Source organism: Balaenoptera borealis (assembly GCF_965194805.1).
Source record: "Balaenoptera borealis genome assembly, chromosome: 9".
Classification (NCBI taxonomy): domain Eukaryota; kingdom Metazoa; phylum Chordata; class Mammalia; order Artiodactyla; family Balaenopteridae; genus Balaenoptera; species Balaenoptera borealis.
Window position 1 is genome coordinate 8416691 of NC_138873.1, and position 26475 is coordinate 8443165.

Genomic DNA, 26475 nt, shown 5'->3' on the forward strand with positions numbered 1-26475 from the left:
AGTTTATTCTTTTATTATGTTTTCTATTTCTCAGGCATAAAAAATGCCCCGGGATAATTATGAATTTATAATCCTACCACTACACCTTTAGGTTAGTGAGGTACATGAGTTCTTTCGGACATAAAAACTCAGTAGCTATTTATTACTTCTGGCAATATTTAATTGACTAGCAGGGAGCTTCTTTTGCCAAAGAGCTATAAATATAAACTAAGATGTGGGAGAGGGGAAAAAAATAAGTAGCATGGTAATAAGGTCACCAAAGGAGCAATAACTGACTTTTTTTTAATAACTTCATAACTTTTTTTTATAAAAAAGGTAGTCAGCTAAAACATGTCTTTATTCAAGTTTCAGAAGTCTTTTCAGCATCACAATAATGATACAGAAGCCAATGTTCAAACTGTCATAAAAAGAACGATTAAAAGGGGGTATCCTAACTATTTTTTCTCTTCATTTGTTTCTGATTTATTCCATTGAAAAAATGAGCAAGAATGGTACAATATATTCTTTAAAAACATGGGAAGTGAGAAAGCATTAAGTTTAGAAAATACTATCCTACCTCTACCTTCCGTAATTTCTACTGTTCAGTGAAAAGTTATCCTTATAGGTCAGAAAAGATAACTTACAGTTGAATATAAAACAGAACCACCCAATTTCTTCAATTAAGAAATTCTCAAAGAAGATCAGTAATAATTTTCTGAATTTTCTTAAGCTTACACAAACTTTCCATATTAGAGTTTTCTTCCAAAATCAAGCAACAATAAAAAGTAGCCTTAGAGTACATTTGTATAGGCGATGTCAGGGGAACCCTCAACACCACCCTTTTAAGTGTCTCCAGATAGACTTCCAAAAGGTTCTTGAATGTTTTTACATTAAAAAGAAATTATCTGTGCTTTTATTTAATGTTCTCAACAGACCATTTTAAAATTTAACTAGTTGTGGATATTCTATGCTATTTTCATTTTTTTAAATCTACAGTATTTTTTTTCTATTTTAAGGTCATATTTTCCTCAACCAGCCCCCCACCCAAAATCAATTGTTCAAAATGCTGACAAATAGGGAAAAAAATCTATTTAACATTTTATTTTATTACTTGATTTTCAAGCCCATTAAATATTTATAGTCCCGTTCGAGACATTTATGGTCCCGTGGGATTTCTGCTCACTCCTACCTGCCATGATCTTACTGGCACCATGAAAAGGCCCACAGCATGAAAAACAGGGTGTCATTTTGTTTGGTTAAAGGTTATGATGTCACATCCATACAATTAAAAACAGCCCTCTTGATAATAGCATCAAAATCCCTGCATAGAGGGAAGATGAAAAGTCATCTTCATGATGACCTGGGTCTTACTGACAATGAAAACCCTTCATGAAATATCCTTGTCCATTGCGTTAGCACCCCGTATAGGTATGTTGTTTCCCTGCTGCTTTTGCAGTCACCAAGCCTGCGATTAGAACCAGTTTTTATCAGAGTCAATGTACACAGCTCTCTTTGGGGTATTTCACTCCCACATGCTTCTCATACTTTAAGTAATGAGGTTCCTACCTTTCACTTTCCCCTCGGTCTCAGGCAGCGCATCCCAAGCTACAGTGACAGCCGTAGGTTTGCCATTGACTGGCCAGACGGTTAAATTTTCAGGAGCTGTGGTAGGAGCTACAAAAGGACAAGGATCCAAGGTTTAAGAATGCCCTTATGGGTATTCTAAAAGTAAATGACATGTGGTCCCTACATACACAATTTTATTGCAGAGCCACTGTGTTAATTTTTATTATACACGAGAGAAAATTCTCCACTTGCTCTTTGTGTGATTTATATCAGTTTTACCAACTCATATGGTAAGGTTAGACATACATAGGGAAATGCTTTTAGGAATTCAGAATTTCTCTCGTTGCTGAATATTGAAATATACAAAGAAGATGAAAATCCAGTTTCAACTTCTTTTGAATAAGGTTTCTAAAGACACAGTTTAAAAGAAAATAATTGTAGTCTTAAATATAGAACAAATTTCTCCCCCAAAATCAAACATGACCTCAGCCTTAAAAAAAGAAGAGTCTCTCCTCTATTCTAGAGCCACGTGTTGTCCAGGGGCAATCACACATACAGTGGGGATTTATGGAGGCTCCACGTGGTTTTAATGTGCTCCGCATGTCAGAATAACATGCTCATGAAAATAGCCAGTGAAGGATACAACATGGACCCAAGGAAACTTCTTTGTGTTCATACATAGAAACGCTCCCAAAAGTTAGGGTTAATGTTACTTGGAAAAATGCCTCTGCTGGCCCTTATCACTACTGGCTTCTTAAACTGTCTTTAAATCTTCCTTTAGTGGTAATTCCCAAGTTGAAAGTCCAAAGGCCGTTTTGAATACAGACCAGATTCTGGTGTTCTCTGGAAGACAGATGTACTCCATTTGCCGTCTCGTTCACCCTGTGAGATGCGGACTGCAAATTCATACATGGTGTCTGGAATCAGGTTCTCTATCAGCACTCGTCTGTTGGAGACGGGCTTGTAATCCCACCTTGCGGACTCCCCCTTTTCTCGGTAGCGCACAGTGTACTGTCTGTAAGAAAATGCAAGGCAACAGCACAGCCCTCTGACCAATTCTCTGCACCTGAACACTGGATTCCTTGACGTTTTCCCTTCCCCACAAGTGATGACTTTTGGAAGTAAGTAGAGAAATCAAAGAGGAGAAAATTCTAAACTTTTAACTTTGTTATTGGCTCAAAGGATCTACTTAAGTTCCAGGGAGATGTGTCTAAAATAGCCCAGAAGAGATGGACCTTATTGTCTTTTCAACACCAAAATGTCTTATTGCTCAAAAGGTCAAGCAGCGATTAAAAGGAAGGGATAGAAGGGAGACTGTTTTTATGAGGCAAGGGCCTTATTAGGGGTGTGTGTGTGTGTGTGTGTGTGTGTGTGTGTGTGTGTACGTTGTGTGGAAGAGGCAATATTAAGAACCAGAACTGGCCCGAAGTACCTTGGCTCTCCAGAAAAGAAAGACAAGAAGACTCATTTCATGCCAAAGCAGGCATGTTTTCTATAAGTTCTATAAGGAAAGGCAGCATGTGGTTTTGAGTAGACTTATTACCATGAGATGGAACAAAAATGTGTAACAAACAGAGCAGGAGGAGGAGCTTATGAAAGGAACTCTGCTGTGTGATTATCAGGCAGAGAAGTACGGTGTGACCCAACATGGTCACGCTGGCCAATCCCCGACATAAGACATCCTCAACACTTGACATTAAGAATTGCAAATGCCATTACTGGACTGCTTTTCTAAGAAGTTTTCTTTGTGGCCACTTTACAGTAGAAAGTACTTGATGCATTAAAAGTGTACTATTCATTACGATATTTAATTAGTTAGGATAAGACTTCAGTTGCAGACACAGCACACCAATTTGCAATAAAAGTTCTGCTAAGAAAACTGAAGCCCTCTTTTGTTTTCATCAAGATGTTGGAAATCAAAGTCCAGTGGTAATCAGGAACACTTCATGTTGGGGGAGGCCCTATGGCTTGGGAGAGAATCACTATGCATTTTCTGAGGTCTTTGACAAGAAGCAGATGTCTTTTTTTACTAGCAGACAGTAACAGAAGCTCTATCTAGTACAAATAATATATATAATATATATCTAATATATAATATCTCTATATATAATATATATGATATATATATATGATATACACACACACACACACACACACACACACACACACTCAGCGTTATATTCCATTCATCTTCTAAAGTATAATCACTTTTCCTGGTTGCAAATAGGTTCAAAAATTAATACATAGTGACTAGACCACCAAATCTTTGGCTTTCTCTTGGCTATGTACACTACTTAGTCATTTAACACACAAAATCTTTATGACTCTATTAATCTACCACTAACTAGAAATGGCATTCACCAGTGGCCTTTTAAGCACAAAAATGATTTTAACCTTATGGTTTTTCCTCCATTGCTATTGCAAATGAACATAAAAACCAGAATAGCGTAAGATCATGGCTTAAGACAAAATACAGTGCACTTTGTTACACACAGAGGAGTTGGACAGGAAACAGTGCAGTGTCTGAAGACTGTCTAAAGAAGAAGCACTGTGTGCAAGGCATCAGACAAACGGCCACCACTCTACATAGGACCCTTCCTGCTGCCACGCTTCCCGGATAACAGGAAGACGGTAAGACTCTTCCCAAGATGGACCCACGTCCCCTGTGCGTGAACAGAACATTCATGAGACAAAGCAAAACACAACTGGGGGCAAAGAAAGAAACAGAATCTAGGAAAATTCCAAACACAAGTTAAGACTTTGAACAGATGAGAGGTGAGGTCCTGCTGTGTGTCTTACACAAATCTGATTTGTGGGCAATGTGTACCACACTCGAGATTAGCTAGACTGTCATACAACAGTCTACCCGTCAGCTACAGAAGAGGTCAGCGTTCACATAGGTCCAAAAATACAATCGTTCAAATAGATACACGTCTCTTCAGGGCAGGAAAAACCATGTCTCTCATATAGAAAATAAAGACAAAGAAAGAAGGAAAGGTACCTTGATGCAACAACTTTCTTCTGTTTTTCCAAAACAGGATCCACCCAGGCTACCAGCACAGATTGGGATGATATTACCCGGACATTGATGTCTTCAGGTACATCCAGTTCATCCTCTTCTGCAATGACAATTGTGCACATGGAAAGGCTGTCCCCAACAGTAGGCTCTGCCCTGAGTCCCTCTGGTCCCCAGAGTTTATTTTTTTAATTGCTTATGCTTGAGGTAGATAAGATGAAATGAATAGAAAGTCAAGCAATTATTTGACTGGTCAACGCAGAAAACCAAAACTCCCCACTCTTCCTCTTCTTAAACACATTCTAAGCTGCCTAACCCAATCGACATAAGAACAGTAGCACAAAAGGAGGTGCTTTGCCCTTGGTCAGAGATACTCCAGATCACTCAGCGTTTTCTCAATATACACTGTGAGTTTCTGGGAAATAATGCAATTTTTACAGGAAGCAAAAGTTTAGGGGAAGAAAGGGTCAATTCAGAGCATTTCCTGGGCAATCATGGCATGAAATAAAAATTCTAGCTCAACGATTGCACAAGTCACATTGACTCCAAGGTCCTCACAATTTAGAATCTGTGATTCCAAGGCAGATTAAAAGTAATATTCAGACAGAAAAGAGAATTCAGTTTGCCAGTTTCCAATGGAATACAGTAAAGTCACAAAGTTTATAGTTTCTGTTCAATCTGTAACACTGAGACTCACAAGACGTCTTCAATTTTGCTTTTAGTCTCTTGGAGTTTTTTGGGTTTTTTGTTTGTTTTGTTTTTTTCTTTTCATCTTTCAGGGATCATGTTTCAAAAGGATGTGGCTTTCACTACAAGTAGGGGAAGGTGGACATATGTAGCCCATTAGAAAAGTGATACAGGGACTTCTTCTAGAGCAGCAATTAAAGAACTTAAAAAGTGAAACAACATACATGTGGGATTTTTCTTATACAACGTACAATTATAATAATTATCAGTATAAAAGTATAATATATAGATATATGCTATATTATATAATTCAAATAAATTGTGAATTCATGAAAATCATTATGCTGTAGGTTCCCTCTTTAAATTAAGGCACATGATCCAGAAAAGGTATCTTTAATTTGTTACTATATGATTGATATAAAAAATATCTGTGAGTGGATGTGGAAAAAAGTATCCCTTAGTAAGTAACCAATGATCAGGCTACCAGCAAGACACTATTACAATTCTTCTCACTCTTCTCAATGCTATTTTTTAGGCAATTTTAGCTGAAATAAAGTTTGAGTGCATCTCTTGCATGCTGCCCCCTCCACACCTACTCTTCTTTCTCTCCCTTTGTTCCCAGTCTCTCACCAAGGGTAGTTTATGCATGGATCAGACAGCGCCTGTTAAATGGAATAAATGCTCGGCACTCCTATCATGACAGATCTGAAGCCATTCAAATATACACAGAGATAGATTTCATCACAAGAACACTCTAGCCTCTGAGTACAAAGGAAACACACATGCCTCCAAAATGTGAGCAAGTCTGCCCTGCTGTTTCCTTTTATACTCAATAAAATCCATGTGCATTGTCGCTCAGCCAGCATCATTTAGAAACAAGCAAGCCCTAGACCATGGCTTGACCAGACGCGTCCTTGGAGACATACCTGAAATCTTCCGCTTTGTTAGGGCGGCCCTGTAGACGGGCTGACTCTGCCCCCGGGAGTTCAGGGACTGCAGCGAGACCACGTACACGGACTCGGAGGCTGTGGACCAACAAGCAAGGGATGAGGCTCTGCAGCTGGTTTTCTGGAAAGCACGCCCCTGCTCGTCTGTGCTCCTCTCCCCTTACCTTCTCGTCTCTCTCGGGCATTCCTACTCATTCAGGACAACTACAGATGAGACCAAGGACTGTGGGAACTAAACTCAAAAAGAACACGATTTATGTCAGGAAATGTGGACGGGATTTTTACCTGTAATTCCTGAAAAATGGGTTTCTAGCTCATTAGCATCAAAGAAAGATGAGCAATGTTTAAAAAAGAAATGAATAGTATATTTACCCACACAATTCCCTAAATTTTTTTTTACCTCCAAATATAGAGGAGGGAATGACTCTGTTTTTATTTGTCATCAAAAAGAAGGGAAGGAGACAAGAAGAGCCGGTGCACCAGGCTTGCAGCCCGGATGGCATGCCGTGCCCTTCGAGCTAAAATCCTCAGAACGGGGGTCTCTGAAGATTAGCTAAGAGCAAATGGAAGAGTTTAAATTCATCCTTTATTTCTGGATTGTTCTTTCAGTTAGTTCACCTCCACCCCACCCTCCCAAATTGTGCATTGGGCCCACTAATGTCCAACTTAACCTACACTTGAAAACTTTATTTGGAAACAAATTACAATAATGAACTAAAACTTACAACTCTCAAGTGCTATGGAATCACGGAGTCTGAGACCCCAGTGAAACCTTGGCTAGCTTCCAATTTGACCTTCTTAGTTTACAAATAAGGACATAAAGCCATAAAATTGGATTGACTTGCCCAAGGTCACACCCCTAAAAGGACTCATAATCTTCCCTAAATCTAGAGTTGCTAATGCCCAACTCCATGTTCTATCGACCTAGTTTCCTGTAGCAGCCTTGATCAATTCAAGAATAAAAATGAGGCAACCTGACATACTTCGAACGTGGATAGTTATATCATCAGGTAATACCTCAGCACATTAACAAGGCGGCACTAAGACCCTAAAGGAAACTTCTAACACTGGTGTCCTGCCTGCAGGAATTGCAAACCTCAATATGGCAGTGGGAAAATAAACCTGTCATTTTTACAAACAGCATATCAAGTTAAACATAAAAGGAGACCCATGCTCAAAAAAACTCACACTGAGAGCCCTGTTTATGTAAAGTAAACTTCTGTAGCCTAATCACATTTCAAGGGAAGGGGCAATACTTGACAACCTGCTCCCTCCCGTGTGTGTGTGTGTGTGTGTGTGTGTGTGTGTGTGTGTGTGTGTGTGTGTGTGAGTGTGTGAATACACACACACATAGGGCAGGTGAAACTCATACTGTGACATGAGTAAATTATTTAGACTGAGGCTCTCACATCTTATTCTGTCAGAGAATTTTGAAATATATGTTTTACAAAAGGGAAGAATCAAGTTTGTAACGCTTGAATTCATAGAACATCAATCTAAGCTTCTCACCATTGGAGTCCTTTCAGGTGTGTTCATTTCTTGCTGCTACTGGCAAGTAAACCAAATGTCAACAAAGAAAAAACTCTGCCATTCAACCTCATAATCCAGGAACATGTATAAATAACTAAATGTGAAAAGCAGTGGCTTATCATTTATCAGGAACCACCAAGAAAAGAATAATTTCCCACAATTGACTCTTTTACACATCTGCGATGCATTTCTTAAAGTTCTTGGATTTGCTGAATGCCCAGGTTCTTGATTTGCTGTGCTCTCCAAGTCAGCTTGGCCCGAGATGATCTCGAAGGAACAGTCTACACTGCAGTAAACCGTAACAATGGTTTCACACGTACTGGGTCTAGTCTCTGTGCCGTGTTAAGCATTGCACATCAATTCTTCATTTAGTGCCGACAAAGCCCCACGAGGAAGCTACTCTCATTGCCTCCTTTTCACAGGTGAGGAACCAGCTCAGTGGGGTGAGGTGACCCCAAGGTCATGGCCTAAATGCAGGAGTGGTCTCACACCCAGCTCTGCACGGCTCCAAACCCCAGGCTGTTACTAATGCAGGTGAGGAAGGGGCAGGGCCCAGGGCTCACCGGGCACTGACCCCGGGCCCGAGAAAGCACCTGACAGTTGGGTATGCACCCGTCCATCTCTTTTTCATAGAAATATAATAAAGACACAGTGGTATAAAAGCACCCTTCTTTCTGTGCTCCTGATTATTGAATAAAGGGTAGAAATAAAATTTCCAAAATGACTGCAGCGTCACCAGCCCAGGGACCACAGGACCCCAAGCCCCACCCCTCCCTGTCAGAGCCCCCGTTTTCCCTCACTTCCCAACCTCGGCGTAATGTGGCAGAAACTACTTCTGAAGGTCCGTGGAAACTTTCCGAAGGACTCCAAATGTACACCTGCTCATTCTTCGTTACTGTCCGGCTCCCACCCCACCTGGGCTGGCTACCTCCTCCCCCTGTGTATTCCCACGCCCCCAGGGACCCCTTTGACCACAGGATTCAACACTGGCGCCCTCCCTCCCCCCGCAGAAGGCCCAGAGCTTCCTGCCTCCGGTGCCTGCTTTTCCCTCTCCAGCTGCTTTCACAACAGTGAGCGCTACGCACTCTGGGTACCGTCTGCCCTTGTGCGCGACCGCCGGGGAGCTGGTACCCAGGATGGTGCCTGACATGGAAGATGCCCAGGAGGACATGTTTAATGGATGACTCCGAGGGCAGGGTTTCTGCTGACAGGACCACAGGCCCACCACTTTTCTCCAAGTTTCCTTAACATTTGGCCATTCCTTGCAGTACCACACTTTCAATGGCATCTGGGTCATCAATGGAATTAAAATCCTATGCAGGATAAAATAAGGAGACAGGCATCCCCTAATGTAGCAGGCCACTCCGACATCCACAGGAATTCACATCATCCCATCCTCATCCCATCCTCCTGGCCAGCATGGAGCAAGTGTCCAGTGAGACCTCCTCCTCAAGGTGACCACTGAGATCGTTCACAATGGCAAGTCCAACGCTTTTTATTTGGTGAAAATTCCTAAGCTAGCAGGTTGTAGTGGAAGCCCCAGAGTCCTGAGCTGTCGGTTCAGGCCAGGATCCGGGCCCACCACTGACCTCAGTTCCAACATTTGCTCAAGTTCAGGAAGCAAAAAAAAAAAAAAAAAAAAATCCTTCTGCGACACTCAGGTGAGCCAGGGGTTCACTACTGAGAAAACAAAAAGTTAACAGAACCAGTCAGATGAAAAAGCTGTCGACACCAAAGGACATTTTAATGTGTGGTGTCTATGAAAGATGCAGAACAATGAAAACTTTCCACTTACAAAATGCTCTCTCTACAGTATCAGAAATGCAAAACTAGTGACTACTTATCTGCTGATATCCTGGGTAGAATTTGGCCTGAATCACCAGAACAGAGCCACTTAACCTGCACAGTACAACCACTCAAGGCAAGGGGGAGGCCCAGGAATGAATGAATGAAGAGTCCCCAAATTATTCTGTGGCTCCAGGTGTTGAGCCTCTAGCTCTGGGTCTCACTGCTAATACTGAAGCCAGGCTTCACGAAGCATGGACAGTTCAGATTTCTCCATTCGCTCCCATGATCCCTCGTGGTTTCGTGCAGCTTTGGAGCAGACAGGTAGCTAGTCTCTTCTGGCTGGAAAAAGTCTGGAGTCTATTTTGAGGCTTCGATGCCACGCCTGGCTCACCGCTGCCTGTGCCACCACGTGGAGACCCCGTAAAGCCCACAGAACGCCAGGCTGACCCTGTGCCATGAGCACCCAACAGACTTTTCCAACAGTGGGTGTGTGAGCAGAGCAGTGAAGGTAACTTCCGAGAATCTTCCAGGGAGCGAATCCAGCCTGGCCTCCCGCTCGGTGTCTCCACCAGCTCAAACCTGCCCAGGTCAGTCTCCAGCCCCTCACTGCGTAGGCTGGGAGCCAAGCCACGCCTGATGACCGCGTCATGAAGAGACCCACGTTCCCACTGGAGTCTTGGGAAGGCCCAATAAATCACACCCTCTTCCTTGCCTGAGCACTGATCTAATTAGAAAGTGAACAAGAATAAGCAGTGGAGGCCAAAATATCTATGGCTCGTACAAACTAAGCTGGAGAACACGGGGCAGGTGTACGTTCTAACACCAAAGCCCAGAGTCAGACAGACCTTGCTGCCCCAGGAGCCCTGGGCCCTCCACGACTCGGGCACAGAGGGGCAGAACAGAATGCGTACTCTGCAGCCTCGTTTCCCCCAGAGGAGGCGACAGGGAGGGGCCGAGCCACGCTTGCCCAGCGCCTCCTGCCAAACCCATCACGTAGGTGAGGGGGCATGAGGGAAGGGAGAAAAGCAGAAGTGTTGCACGAGTGTTGCAGTGTCTCCACCCCCAGGGAAGCGCCAGGCGTGAGGGATCATTGCTGCGCCCCTGGGAGCGTGGCCCGGGTCCACTGTCCAGGCCTATCGAGGAGCAAGGCCAGCAGAGGTCAGGCCTGGAACCAAGCAACCAAGCACATAACCTCCCCGGATCACAGCCTCCACGGCCTGTGCTTTGATGCTTCCTTCACCCAATGAGGGTTTGCAAAGAGGAAGGAGGGCAGGCTCGGTCCGCAGGCTCCATCAGCTGCCACCACATTTCATCTCGATGGGACGCAAGGTCCAGTGTCCCAGGATCTAAGATGCAGCTTAGAGCGCAAAACGATGAAAGCAGAGCCGAGATGGAAAAGCATTAGCCCCACCCCTTCACGTCCAGAAAAATGACCCAGTGCAACTGGGTCAGGAAGCCGCTGAAAGGCACTTGTTGGGCAGCCTTGTCCCACCACTAACAGAAGGTGGAAAGGATGGAGGCATGGATGGAGGATAGAACAGAGAATGAGTTTTTGAATACCTGTAATACCTGGAAAATGAACATTACAACTGAAATACGACGTTCTGTCACAAACAGGCTTCAAAATCTTGAAATGACAGCCAACATCATTAACACATCGAATAGCAATGAACATGAAACTCACCTAGCTTTTTAATTTCGTGTGTTCGCTCATCTCTCGTCAGTGGAACATAATTCATCTTCCGGCCACTTTCTCCGTAGCCCAGAAGGAAGCCCCGTGATCTGCGTGGACTCTTAGCTCCAGACAGGTGCGGCGCCTTCCACGCCACGGACAGCTGGTCGTTGGAGGAGCGGACTCGGACCCGCAAGGGCTTGTTGGGCACGTCCTTTTCTTAAAGAGGACACGACACAGAGACCATTAAACAGCAAACCCTGGAGCTCGCCATCAAGGATGGAAAGCGTATCCAAAGACTGGCCGCCACAATTAGCAGCTGGGCTTAAAACATCCATTTTTGGTAACCAGTTCTAGTGAGAACATCCTTCCCCCAAGGGCATCGACACTCCGTGTCCACGTTCCTCTCCACACTGCAGACCGAGGGATCTCAAGGACTTAAAGTGAAAACATACTGTGTGTGAGACTGGCAGCCAGAAATCTTGGATGTTTTACAATGTTCCTTTTCATCTATTTCCTCTTGCCCCCTTAAAGCCAAACCACTTTCGCTGGGGTTATACTAAAACAATTTCAGTTTTATTCCAAGTTCAAGGGTAGGCTCTCCATTTCAAGGTCTAGCCTCTATAAAAATTAGGGACCACCAAGCAATTATGGAAATGACAACTATGCTCATCGCTATAATTCAGCGTGAAATATAGCAAACACTTTCATGCTATTTTTAACTGTCCTCCTGGAAGCTTCTCCACTATACTGTTGAAAAAAACAGGCTTTCCTTGTCTTTATGGTGAATCACTAAGAACTAAATACCGCTTTCTGGCCTTGATCTTAATTTCTCTTACATGTCCAAGTCCTGCCCCTTCAGACAAACCCAGCTGCTATTCCCCATGTCTGTTGTTGCCTTCCTGCTAAATGAATCCATTTAGAGAACTCTTCTTACTAAACTGAAAATCTCAAGAATCGCTCTAGGCACTTCCCTGGTGGCTCAGTGGTTAAGACTCCGCACTCCCAATGCAGGGGGCCCGGGTTCGATCCCTGGTCAGGGGACTATATTCCACAGGCATGCTGCAACTGAGACTCAGCACAACCAAATTAAAAAAAAAAAAAAGAATCTCTCTCATTGTTAACATACTCAAGGCAAGGCATTCCAGTGGCCAATACTTAGTGTTCAACGTTTTGCTTTTACATCAGTTTAGAGCTGATAAGCTTGGGAACAAGGGCTATGGACCATGTGACAACTACACTGCCTGGTTCTGACAGTGGGCCACATTCTAGCCCTTTCTGGGGATCCAGTTACCTCATGAGTTTCCGTATATCAACCCCGCCATCAGTTCTGACTGATTTTATTAAACTGGAAAATTCCCACCTAAGCTAACATTTCAACACTAAGACAAAATACAAAAACAAACGTCATGAGTTAGTGAGTTTCAACAGCACAGTAAATAGCCATTGGAGATGGTGATTCCGAAAAGCCAGACACCTGGCTCCAATGTCTTAAATAGGAACCAAAGGAATATCCTTTTGAATATTAGCTGGAGCTATCTAATCAGTCACTGGGCACCGCCATTCCTAAAGGCTACTAAGAGAATACCATACAATGGTTCAACAAATATTTTCCCCAGTACACACAGTAGAGATTACTGAGATATTTTTTGTTTTTAATCCAATAATGTAATCAATGAACTAAGTATACAAAACTTTGTCTTGCACCCTGGTGATGTGAGTGTAACCACTTTCGCTGGGGTTATACTACAACAACTTCAGTTTTATTCCAAGTTCAGGGGTAGGCTCTCCATTTCAAGGTCCAGCCTCTGTAAAAATTAGGGACCACCAAGCAATTACGGAAATGACAAATACGCTCATCGCTATAATTCAAAAGAAAATAATTTGCCCAAAGTGTTCAGTACCGATAGTCCAAGTCATTAATGGCACAGCATTGATGAATCGATTAAGTTCCTGTATTAATCCTACGAGTTGATTACTCTTATGAGTTCCTAGTGGGAATCTCTTGTTACATACTCATAACAACGCAACATCCAGTGTTTCTAGAAAGGTACAGGCTGGCAAATCTTGTTAAGTGTTGTGGGTGACTGTGGACATGGATTTTCTCCATCAGCATGTGTCACTGCTGAACAGACTTTGTGTGGGGCTAGGGTAAGAATAGTTTTTTAAAAACGAATAGGGAAAATATCTTGTAAAAACCACTTATGGAAAGCAAAATCTGGAAAAGGAGCAGCATGTTTCGTCTCAGTGAAGCTTTGGTTTGGTTTTTGAAGTTAGCACATTTTTGGAGGACATTCATCAGAACAAAATACACAACCGAGTTTAACTTTTCAGGAATGGCGTTTGTGTCATTTTCAGATTTATGCAAAGTTATGAAATAAACTTGACATGAGCCATAAGCAGGGGAATAGAGGTCGAGAGAAGAAATTCTAAAGGAAGCAAAACACCTTGCTTCATTCTCTTTACATCTTCTAAGTCATGTTTTACTCTGTGTGCCCCTGATACAAACTATCACCACCCACAAAACTGTTTTAAGAGAAGGCCCTCTCACGAGTGACGCCACGGCCTCTCCGAGGTAACCCCCTGAGGTTGGTGTTTGGTTCCAGAGTGTCCAGCTTTGGGCAGGGGTCAGGGCTATGTTTTTTAAGAAGTCTATAAGGTGAAAATGATCTCTGCCAACAACATACGATGTTTATTTTACTTTTAAGAAAAGCTCATACCTCCTCAAGGGAACCTCAGGGACACGGGGGCGAGAAATGACTCCTGTTCAGGCTGCCACAGGCCATTTGCTCTGCTCATTTTCCCAGTGGGACTGGGAACTTCCCCCCAACCAACCTGGCTACCAGAGCCTATCTCCCCAGGGGCAGCAGTAAACGTGGTGGGTGTCCACGGCGCTGTCACCGACTTGACCAGCCTCAGGGCTGCCCTCCACAGCTCTCGTTCTAACGCCCCGTGGGACACAAACACGCTCCCCTCCATTGCAGAAGGCAGCACATCCGCGTGGGACTTCTGGGATGATCTCCAGCAAAATGGGCAAAGCTACCGAAAACACACGCCTGGGTCTCGCAGGAGTCAGCTAAAACATAAATTACTGACCAGAGGTGGCATTCCCCGCTCTGTGGCTCTGCCCCTGTCCTGGGACCCTGCCAGCCTCCCATTTTACAGTGGAACCAGCGTCCGTGGAGAGCGCGCTTTTACTGGGGGACCTTGGGGAGTGTTGTCGGGCTGGGCTCCAGGACAAACAGCCCCTGACACTCAACAGCAAAATTCTGAACAAACAGTAATAAGGAAAAAGACCACTGGAATGCCCCAAAATGACAGGGTCCCTGAGGAAGAGGAAGGGGTGAGGTTCCAGGAACAAGGAGCTCGGTCCCAGACGGCACAGGTTTTTGCCTGAGGTCCTGACCCACGCCAGGCCCACTAAACGTCGGCCACGCCACCCCGTCAGACTGTACAGGCTTTCCCCCAGGCTCCAGCCTGCTGTCTAACCCTCCGCACCAGGGTTCGAGGACGAGGTGAGGCCTGCTGAGCAAGCTTTGGGCACAGGTCTGAGGCTAGTACAACCAACCACACTGACTGCTCTCTACAGAGCCTCCCAGTTTGTCACGAGCTCTTGCATGGTTCATTTTAATTGTCCTTCCAACATTCCCCAGGTGAGTAGGATCGATGTCATAATCCCCACGAGAAAACTGAGGTTCTAGAGGTGAAGTAACAGACCCAAGGCCACACGGCTAAATGCCAAGCAGCGACCTGAATTCAGCCACTGATGCCAAGTTCCCTTCTCGCGCACCTACGCCCCTTCCATTCATGCTCTCCCCTCACCCACGAGCCATCCCACCAAACACCCAACCTCTTCTGCTAATGAATGTGGGACAAGGGTTCTGAGCTGGACAGGCCCCCTTCCGAGTGAGAGCATAATGCCTTGCACAGTAGGCATTACATTTGCATGTATGCGTTCTTTTTAATGGATCAGACAGTATACTCAGCAGGTAGCTAAGGAACCAGAGAAGGCCCCTCCCCCAAGACTGTCCCAGACAACTGTCCCCGGACTGCGCAGAGGCCACTGACTCTGGAAACCAGAGTGAGGTGACAGTGTCATCCCTCAGCGCACAGCCCTCCATCCTTCAAATCTCTGAGTTTAGAAAAGCCAACCACAATTTTTTTCAAGTACTTTCAAATTTTGTTTCCTTTGAAATTCTGGTGATACACACTTTCAACAGCTTTTATAGATCTTTTATAGATCATCTGGGAGTCCTCTTTTAAGCTGATGCACACATGAAGAAAAACTATTCATATGGTTCAAATTCACTTGCAAGGAGATTTTCTGTTTTCTCTAAGCCGTATGTGATAGCCTCACAGAAGTCTTCTGAAAATTTTCTAATAAATCCCTGTAAATCTTTTATCTTGAAAACAGGAAGTCACAATTGCCAAGAGTAGTGAAGTTCACATCCACTAGTGCCGAGTGTATTTTAAACTTGGCAAGACACACTCCGTCCATCACTCTGGGTATCACGTAACCAGGTAGATGTTGCAGAGAACGGGTCAATCACAGAAGACCTACACTGATTACACACCGTACACTAGGCTGGTCAGCTGGGTGAAACAATTACCGTGTAGATTATGATAAGTATCCAAAAACCAGGCACAATTAGGACGTCTCTCCCAGGACTTCCCTGGTGGTGCAGTGGTTAAGAATCCGCCTGCCAATGCAGGGGACACGGGTTCGAGCCCTGGTCCGGGACGATCCCACATGCCACAGAGCAACTAAGCCCGTGCACCACGACTACTGAGCCTGTGCTCTAGAGCCCGCGAGCCACAACTACTGAGCCCACACGCCACAGCTACTGAGGCCTGCGCACCTAGAGCCCGTGCTCTGCAACAAGAGAAACCACAGCAATGAGAAGCCCGCGCACCGCAACGAAGAGTAGCCCTCCTGATTTGTGTCGCCAGCTATGCAAATTGGAAAGTATTCTGAAATTGGAGGGAATTAAAATCTGTTTTTATCACAAAGAAAAAAATCCAAAATTCATCATGACGCTTTGCCCATTTACAATTCAATGCTAGTTAAATGTGTAGCTTCTGATTTGGGCTTTCACAGGCTCAGAAGTAGGGGTCTGAATCTGCGTCTACCTCTCACTGCCTGTGTGATTTTGAGAATCCTCCCCAAACCTCAATTTCCTCCTCTGTAAACTAGTGTCTAGCACACTGGGTTTTGTAATCGAATCCACGTAAAGCATTTCGCATCGTACTGGCATCTATCAAGCACACATTAAGTGCCTGTTGTGTTTGTGGTCGTGATAAAAATGAAATCGCCCATTTATCAGATGCAGTGGATGGGTGGGGGGCTCCTTCTAGAAAGTGAGCTGCGGGTGTATCACAAAGCTTTCCGTGATGCCTGACGCACAGTGGGCACTAAAAGAATGGGTTCCAAAGAACCAGACGTGAGCAAGAGAGACGGACTTATTGCCAAAGCCTCTACAAACGTGAGGCTGTCTCCATCCAGCTGACTTTTTTTGCACCATAAGCGCTGTTCATTTTCCTCATCAGCATCTCAGTTACCAGTCACTCTGAGCGGGTCCCTCCTCTTCGTTGGCATAAAAGTACACGGCCACTGCTGTCTGGGACCGCTTTCCCTGGCCTGGTCTCAGCTAGCAGGACATTCTCGTTTTCCAGGAGAACGTGAGGGATCACTCAGTCTGGAGCTTCGCAGAGTAAGTGGTCTGTCCCACTTACGGACCATCTTAACGCCCACTGTGCTGACCTCCAAGCTTTGAGAAGATGGTCCTTACCCTCATCCCGGGGTGCTCACTGGCCTGCCACTCGCCCAGCCTCTGCCCCAGGCAGCCTCCCCGCCCTCCGCAAGCAGCAGACCTCCAGTCCACCAGGGACACTGGTCTGAGGGCGGGCGGGATTCCGGCCCACAAGGCGCCGTCCTCAGGCTGTATTGTGCATCAGAACACCTGAGGGCTTGTGAAAACACACCCCACCCCCCACGTCTATCCGTCTGGGTGAGATTCCAGAGCTTGTACGTGCTTTTGATGAATAAGCATGATTAGGAAGAGGAGAGGGGGCAGGAGAGGGGGAGGGAAGATGCGTTAGAGGGGGTGACACGAGCAGTCTCAGCCAGAGGAGACAGACAGGCGCTTTGCAGCCCTCACAGTGAGTCTGGGTCCCCTGCCCCCGACACCGGGGCAGGTCGGCAACACCTCACAGCCTCTGTCTGCCAAGGGCTCCTTCTTCCTGGCTGAATTCTGACACATAATCCTCCTGCAACACCTCTGATGTGTCCCAAAGCTCTGCAGGACCTCAGCACATTTAACGATGTACCGAGCTGTTGTCTGTTTGGACAGGCCCAGCTATTTAACAAGGAGAAAGGAAGTCTCATGGCTTCATTTTGGAGTGTCTGTCAGAGTATCACCAACCTTCCTAATCTATTGGATCCCTATCAGGTAAGTCATCTGACAAGCATCCTCACAATAACCCAATAAACACCCCACTGACAGACAATAAAAGTGAGGCTCAGAAAGATTAAGGGAGAATCTTGAAGCCGGGCAGCAACAGGCACTAAGCTGGCATTGGAACCCAGGTCTGTCGGAGCCGTAGCCCTGGTTCTCTGCACTGTTATTCCGAAACTCACGGCGGCTGCAGAGTTGGTGTCGCGAGCAGCGCACTGTGGCAGAAGCGTGGTGGCCGTCTGGGAGGGGGTCCCCTTGGTGCCTCAGACACCTCTGGTGAAGGGCTGGTCTGCAGAGCTAGGCATCACCATCGAAGACTTTCACGCCGTGAGTACCCCTGCTTCAGAAGATGCCAGCTAAGTTCCTTCCCAAGGGCCTGGCTGCTCTTCAGGAAATGTGGGTCCATTTGTTCCGTCAGGATCCACTCATCACACTATTCCCCTTACATTTACCCGTGGTTCCGTCTCCAAGGAGCGACCATCTGCTGAAGAGCCAAGTACGTGGTCAGCTACCCCAGTGGCCTGGCTGCCTGACTCATCCCGGGAGGCACTGTGGACACCAAGGGGAGAATGAGTGTGGCAGGCACGCATCTCAACGTCCTTCAGAGACACCAGAACAGCACCCCGAAACCATCTCCTGGAGTCAGTCCATCGGTGCTGCTTCTTGAGGGGTTGGGAGAAGAGAGAAGGTCTTGAAAGAAAGAAAAAAAAAAAACCAAAAAACCTTGACCTCCCCTGAGCTAATCAACGTCAATTACTAATAATGTTAAAGATTGGGGAAGCCTTTCATAAAGCATTTAAAACTAACTTTTAATACCGACAAACCTAAGTGCCCTCAGTTTAAGATTTCTGCCGCCCCCTGTCCAGGTTTCACAGAGACTCCTCTTTCCTGCTTCCTAGGATCATGCAGGGACAGACAGGCTGTCACCAGATGAGGAAGCCACAGGGAATCCTACTCAACGTGGGGTGTAGAAAGGGACAGTGCAGTCAGAGGCCAAACCCACGGGCTGGCACAAGGCTGCCAGCATCTGTGCCCCCAGCGGGGTCCTCAAAATCCAGCAGGACTGTCTCAGAAACAAAGCAAACGCTTCAACCACCCCGGGACCACTCCATTCCAGCCATGTTGTTTTGTTTGGCTGTTTGTTTCACAAAAGCGCTGGCTCGCTTTACCCCTGAACAGAGCTCCTCAAACACTTCACCAAGGTTTATGTAACAGCGAAGAACATGAGCTCAAGCCCCAGAAGCCTGGAGCATGGCAATTTAGCCCCAATCTCGGTTTTATCTCAAAATTGCATTTGAATTTTATAGACTACTCTATAATATTTTGGTGTTTGTTTTAAAGTCAAAAATAACATTTTAAATGACCGGCCATCAAGAAACCACTTCCCGTCAGATCTGCGTCGTTTATCTCATGCCTTCCCAGACTCCTAGCAGTGCCATGTTCCCCCGAGTTCTGAGAACCCAGTTTGAGAAGCCCCAAGAATGACCGGTATCTCAGCAGCTTCAGGATGTCATCCAAAAATGTCCATCAGTGGCTGACTCTGACCCCAGTGGTGCTATGAACGTCAGTGAAAATTACACCATCAATGTCACCGCACAGGACTGAGGCTGCAAAGGCCAGGTCGCCCCAAGATGGCAGCCAGCAGGACATTAGCGACACAGGCAAACTCCGCACAAGCTGGCGATGAAGCCGTGCTCTCCTACCAGAACAAGAAATCGGCAGTCCTGTAACTGTTTGCACGGACACATCCCTCAGTCTTGCAGATCATAAGCCCTTTGAGGGGCGTCTCTCCCTACATTAAGCCAATAATTTTTCTCCACCACCACGAAGGCAGAGCTAAGGTCTCTGCGTCCTACTCAGGGCAGTGGCTCAGCTACAAGCCTGGAACAGTGACACAGCTGTCGACGTGCTCGGCCACCTGCACCAGGGCCTAGGGTGAGCCCTTGCCTGGGCCCAGCTCACTCGCTCCCCATCCCCGGCCCAGAGCCCCCCCTGACTCAGGGTGGAAGGAAGGATGGGGAGCTCCTGCAGCTGACCTGCTGCAAAGCCTCCTCCATGAGGGATGTGAAAGCACATCATTAGAAGCATCTGCTGGACCCATCTGGTGGTGCTTCAGTTTTCAGCCATACTTCCTGAGGACTCAAGAGGGCCACAGAAAGCAAAGGAAGCAATCATCCTTTCCTGAGCTCCTTAAGGGCTGAAATGCGGACATCTGGCGTTTCCTCACCCCACAGCGGACACAGAGCCTGCTGGTCTCTGCTGGGTGTTAAAAATTCTGAGAAAAATTATTCAAAGCTTGTTTTTGGTTTGGTTTGTTTTAGTCTAAAGCTCTTCTGCATTTGTTTCATTTGGGAGTAGGATACTCTGCAATGCAGTTGTTTTCTGGGTATGAAAGACCTTTTTCTGTTGAACGGCTATTTCATTATTTCAATATTTAGCGCTATCCAACATGTCATTTGCAAATGAAAGAGCCAGTTACAATATATGAATAGGCTGACAAGTGAGAAAAGAAAGTGCTTTCTTTCAGGACTGACATCTTCCTTTGCAGGGAGCCTATATTAGAAGCTGCAACCCTCTTCAGTGACACCACTGTCCCTCCCACCCTCTTCTTCACTCAGACATCGAAAGAAAAGCCGGTGACAGATACGCAGTCAGAAAGTGGCATCCAGCCCCCAAGATGCTGGCCTTATTGGGACGTTAGATTTATTAACTACTGCAGGTTCCTCTAAGACTTGACGGCAAGGTCGGCCGACATTCCATTCAAGGCCACACACGTGGGGACGGTGGGGACAGTTCATCTCCCCAGCTGTCCACAGCCCCTGCCCCGCCCACTCGAAGCAGCCACTCATCAGCCTCTGAAATAAGCGCCCGTCCATCGGAGGAAAGGGCCTCTCTCACAGTCGCTCGTTTCCTAACAATTCACTGAAGGGAAAATCTGTGCACAGATATTTACACTCATCAGTGTAGACATGGAGATGAAACACCGCAAAATGTGGGTTTCAGCCCTGCTGCCCTGGAAGGCTGCTCACCACTGCTGCCTCTTCCCGGCAGCTGGCCGGCGCTGAGTCCTTCCCACGGCATTCTTGTTTGGGCTGAAACTCCCGAGTTCCCACCCAAGAACGTCTGGCTAAGTGACGTTAAACAGCTCTGCACACAAGCCTCTACTGCCTACTTTTTATGATTAAAGAACAGCCTCTAAGGTTGGTGAAGTCTAACCACATTCTGATGTGAGAGGCGGCTTTGAAACAGGCACTCACGTAAAGAGACCTGAGCCCCAGGATGAACGTGGAGGGAGGTAAGCCCACAGCAGGTGGATCTGACTCTGTCTCCACAGGGCGGCCAGCCCTGAGGAACTCCAATCTCCAAATGCATTCAACGCCATCCTTCCCCCAGGCCCCGCCAAGAAACAGGGGGCAAGAACTAGGATCTCTGACTAATGACAGCACCACAGAGTGACGACAAAGTGGCCTGCCCGGGGCCAGCCCCAGAGTCAGCGGCTAAACGAGACGGGGGTGCCCGACCTCCTGACACACTGCGCAGCCTCCAGAGCACAGGTGTGGAGAAGAAGCAGCCTCCAAATTTATTTCACTCAACAAACATCTCTTGAGCACATACTATGCGCTTGGCCCAGGCTCTGGAGATACAAAGATGAGTATATCATTGTGCCCTGCCCCGGAGGAGCTCACCATCCAGGCCAGGAACCACAAACCAGGTCTGCCCTGTGAATTGCACACTTAAAAAAAAACACTAATAATTGCATGAGAGAGCTACTGAAAATATAATGTCACAGACATTATTAATTCCCTGTGGGCCAAAGAACTGTTAAATTGAAACCAGTGTGTGCAAAGAGGACAGTCTTTGATTCATAATTAAAAAGTTTGAACTGGGCTACACTTAAAGCTCAGGTCCAACACTCTGCAGCCCCAGGATCTGGCTCCAGGATTATCTGACGACCGCCCAGGGCGGCAGTGCTGTCTGCAGTTCGCCTACTGCTGTACCACACAGGCTACTCTTTCCCAGAGTCATGCACGCACACATCAGTTTAAGTGAGTTAACACGACCGGCTCCTTGGCTCATTTGGCAGAATGCCTGCCATTAGCATCCAGAGGAGGGGAGGGCGCCACTTCCAGTGTATCACTGGAGACAGTTCTTTATCCTGGGCACCTTTGTGTATGCAGTCACAAACCCAACACCCAGAAACTATAATTCAGTGTTTCTTCCTTGGCTCATACGCTTCCTGGATTTGCTGACCTAAGACACTCCAAGTACGGTGGAGACCAAGGCAAACAGCCATTGCTCAGCAAGGCTTCCCAACTGCTTGCAAAGCTTAGGATCGCTCATTCAAAGTGCCTTAGTGTCATTAATGCGTGAAATTTCAAAGCTGAAAGGAAGCCTAGAACCTTAGAAGGAAGCTTAGAACCTGAGAAGGTTCTTAGAACAGAACCTGGAGCCTTCCTGGGGAGCCCCATCATTGTATGGCTGAGGGGCTCAGAAGATCAGCTCTCACTGTTGGCTGAGCCTGAGTCTGGGCTGCAAGAGTGTGCAGTGGAGATGATTACGGTTTGATGGATTAATTATGCTGTAAGTTAAGAGATTAGGGAAGGAGCCCATCTCAAGACAATGGGTTAGAATTTTCAAATTCCACATCAGTCACATCTATATAAACAAACTAGCAAGAAAATGTACCTGGAGATGGGTGCTCATTTTGATGAACTACTGATAGAAAAGACCAAAACGCATGCTCGGGGCATGCCTTCCTGATATGTCCACAGACATTTCCTATGAAAGGAGTGCCAGGGAAGAAAGGAAAGAGGCCAAGCTTTGGTTTTCAGGGTTTCATAGTTTCACTGTTTCAGTGTCAAATAATTTGACACCTGTTCAAATCAGCTTTTGAGTCAGTTCCTATGGGGGAGGGGAGGCTCCAAAGATGAATCCAACCCCAGAACAGCCCTCGGGTCTAACCACGCTTGCAAAGAAGCTTTATGTTGTCTGAAGTCAGCCTTAAAGAGAACAGCAACCTTTCCTCAGAGCCAGGAGGAGGGAAGGGAGCCGTGAAGGCTTAGAAGTCAAGAGAGGGAGGACAAGAGATGTCACCCTGATGACCTTTATTTCCCAGGGAGGCAGGAAACAAGGTTACTTGCTAGAAGTGAGAGGAAGGCAGGCGGAGGAAGGAGCCTGAAGAAAGTGGCCAAATTTTGGACTAGCCATTGTGGGAGAAAGAAAGGAAACTGAGTAAGGACAAATAATTGCCAAGCAGAGCCAAGGGCCCAGATGAAGTTAGAAAACCAGCTATAAGAAGCTGTCACAATGTGTATCAGCTTAGCTCTTTATTTCTCCCACGAGGCTCAGCAGTTAGCACGCCGGAGGGAAAACCAGAGAGCTGGGGGGAGTGGGGTGGCTGGCATGGCCATGCTGACACGAGTGTGGTTGAAATGCTGGGGACCCAGATAATCTAAGCAAGAAATGAGCCAGGAGACGGCTTCTGGACTCTGGAAAGGGGAAGGGTCTACAGACCCAAAGCCTGATTGGCTCTGAAACAAGCTTCTGACATGAGGGCACTGAAGAAGTGAGATGATGGGGAATTTCATGACTCTAGATTGTGGAGGGGAGCAACTTCATCTTAAGTGACAGGAGTGAGAGTCTCCAATGGACCACTGTCACGGAGGTGGATGCAGTCCAGGACGTAGGTGCGGCGAGGCGCATGATGAGCCAAGTGCCCTCAAGCTACCTGGATTCAGGGAGCAACCTGGGGATCCGGGGGTGACTGTGATAAAGAAAGGAAGGGCTGGGCCACAGGTATCATGCCAGTGCTGGTTGCAAATGGCCTAAGAGAATTGTGAACTCTGTGCTGAACTTGAGTCTGAGCTATAATTTAACTGTAAAAAAAAAAAAAAAAAAAGTAGTAAGCTTCATGAACTAAGTATAATGTAAAGAAAATATGAGGCATAAATCTGACTTTCATTTTATGTCTAGTTTGGGTACCATAGTTTAAGGAAAGCACAAAGGACTAGGTTTTTAGAAAACCATAACATTATTAAAAATACACGGGATCCTACTGAGAGCTAAAATTTCCCAGATGAAGAGCTAGTGAAAGCAGATGAATTGCCCTCCGAGTCCCTGGGCTGGCTGGAAGCAGAGGTGGACCGTGGTCCTCATCCTGGACCGTGGTCCTCATTTTGACTCCCAGTGCCTGGCTCTGCACAGAGCAGATTACCCAGATCCCGTCACAGGAAAAAAAGCTCAAACAACTTCAGAAAAGTCTGCAGGAAAGCTAAATAATAGGATTCCAATATGTGAGGGGACTTGCAACATCTCTTCCCTGGGGACAAAACAAAGGGAGATGGGTTTACATCTCAACAGGAGAGATTTTACATTTACATACTAAGAACACTTTCTAACAAAAAGATATGAGATGAGCTACCCAAAGAGGAAGTCTAAGCTTCTGCCCTAGGGTTGCATTTTCTGAGTCCTGAGAGTGTCCACATTTGCTTGAGTGACCCTCTGAGAATCACTCAGGTCCAGCCCACCTCCAGGACTCCCTGCACGTTTTTCCTCCCCTCTTGTGGCTTCTCAGACAGTCCCCATAGGGTCTCAGTCATCTTATCGGCACCTCCCAGGCTCCGCCACCCTGCTTGTTCTATTTCACAGTGCTATTGGTTTTTCAAAGAATTTATGATTATGTTACAGGCTAAATTTTGTGTCTCCCCACCCCCCAAATTTTTATGTGTAAGACCTAAACCCTAGTTACCTCAGAATGTGACTGTGTTTGGAGACTGGGCCTCTTAAGAAGTGATCAAGTTAAAATGAGGTTATTACTAAAGTGGCCCTAATCCCATCTGACTGGTGTCCTTAGAAGGAGCAGAAATTTGGACACACAAAGATACCAAGGATGCACGCCCACAGAGGGAAGATAAGCCAAAGAGAAGGACCTCAGGAGAAATCAAATCTGCTGACACCTTCATCTTGGACTTCTAGCCTCTAGAACTGTGAGCAAATAAATATCTATTGTTTAAGGTAACCAGTCGGTGATATTTTGTTATGGCATCCCTACCAAACTCATACACGTTGTATGCATTACTTTTTGCTTACAGGTTTATTGTCTTTCTTTCCCACTAGAATACAGTCTTCATTAAGGCCATTAAGGCCCTTGTCTATCTTATTCACTATTGCGTCTTTTGCACCCAGAACTCTGCCTGGAAAGCCGCAGGCCCTGAATGAATGAATTAAATAATTAAAGTCCTATTTTTAAGTAAAGACAATGAGGTCAAGATAGATTCCAGCCAGCAAAGGAGGCCTTCTGAAATCTGAACTGAAACCACTGTTTCCAGCAGAATAAAAGAACGGATTTTCCTCTGGTTTCAAATAAACACCGGAAGAACGTGAGGTATTACTGATCAAAGCACTAGAGCCAACCCTTGGGGCCTCACACCAGGTGCAGATGCTAATGTCTGCGTTTCTAGGACAAATCCCTTACTTTGCATGAAGATACCTGGAATTCAGAATAGTACTTCTTTTGTTTAACAGGATTATCATATATTAACAATTTTCTCAGAACAATAGCATAGCGTATTTTCCAGGCCATATTAAAAAAGGTACAGATGCATGTTGATCCCTTATTGATAATTTCTCAAAAGTTATTTTTATTATTTTCATTAACAATGAAATGTAATTATTTTCTGGAACACTGTAACCAAGCCTATGCATTCTGGATATGCATTTTTTTAAAGTTCTGCTTTATATCATATACTGCAAAAGGTTTTGGCTAGCAATTTCTTCCAGCATCTTTTTTAACATAATGTATGGCAAATACAGTGTTATGTATTTTAGCAGAGCATTCTTTGGCAACTAGGGCCTACAGAGGCTCCTGCAAAGAGAGGTTAAAGGATCTCACTGTCCATAAAACCAAGAGTGAGCTGGGGCATGACTGTGGTTCCCAGTTCCCAGGGTTTCTGTCACATGTGCTTACTCAGAAAGGACACACACACCCACTCTCACACACACACCTGTTTCTATTAAAGAAGGCATAAGAAATTAACTGCTTAAGAAAAAGTAAGAAAATTACTTGTTCTAAAACTGCCATTCAGAAAACTCTATCAGGAAGATGATAAAAATAAAATGGTTATTTAAAATACAAAGTATGAAATTCAAATACAAGGCACAGTACATCTGTCAGTAAAAGGTTTATGTCTGCCTGTGAATGTTTACATGTGTATCTTTAGGGGTAGACAACCTCTGAAATAAACATCCTTTCCTATTTTGCACATTTTCTAGGTGTACTACCTTCTTGACTCTTTCACTGTCAATGTCTTCCAAGGTTTGATCCTTGGCTTCTACTCTTGTCTCTCCTAATTCTCACCCGCTCATCACTCTCCCTCCTTTAGTTCTCACTCTACAGCATGACTCCTAAACCCACGCCTACCTCTTGCTTCTCTCTTCCAACTTTCAGGCCCTCATCTCCAATCACCTATAAGACATCACCACTACATCCCCTCACGTCCAACGTATTTAAACAAGAACATATCACCTTTCCTAGAAATCCAGTTTCCTTTTCTGGTTGTTTTGTTCTTCCACTTCCTTTTTGTATAAAGCAGACTTTGAAAACTGCCTACACCCATCAAATCTGACCCGAGAAGCAGATTAGCGTTGTTGGTTTCCACATACTCACCTTCCTCTCAACAACAATACCAGATTGATGTATTTAAAAACACTGCTCCTTGCCACACTGCCTTTGGGACATCACCCAACCACACTCTGAAAACACTGCTTTCATTTTGCATTATCGTTTAACCATTAATCAAATATATTCATGAAGCACACAGGAAATGTCAACACTTC

At 45.6% G+C, this 26475-nt stretch overlaps 1 protein-coding gene across 3 annotated transcripts in view; it reads right to left on the minus strand.

Annotated features, from left to right (window-relative positions):
• The window catches only part of FNDC1 (fibronectin type III domain containing 1), a 101247-nt gene that overhangs the window by 44997 nt on the left and 29775 nt on the right, over positions 1-26475 (minus strand). For all 3 annotated transcript variants that reach the window (XM_082404501.1, XM_082404499.1, XM_082404500.1), the window contains 5 exons: positions 11198-11404; positions 6175-6273; positions 4547-4664; positions 2373-2560; positions 1546-1653 (listed from right to left, as the gene is read on the minus strand). In XM_082404501.1, coding sequence (XP_082260627.1) covers positions 1546-1653; positions 2373-2560; positions 4547-4664; positions 6175-6273; positions 11198-11404 — 720 coding nt within the window. The remainder of the gene's footprint in view (positions 1-1545; positions 1654-2372; positions 2561-4546; positions 4665-6174; positions 6274-11197; positions 11405-26475) is intronic.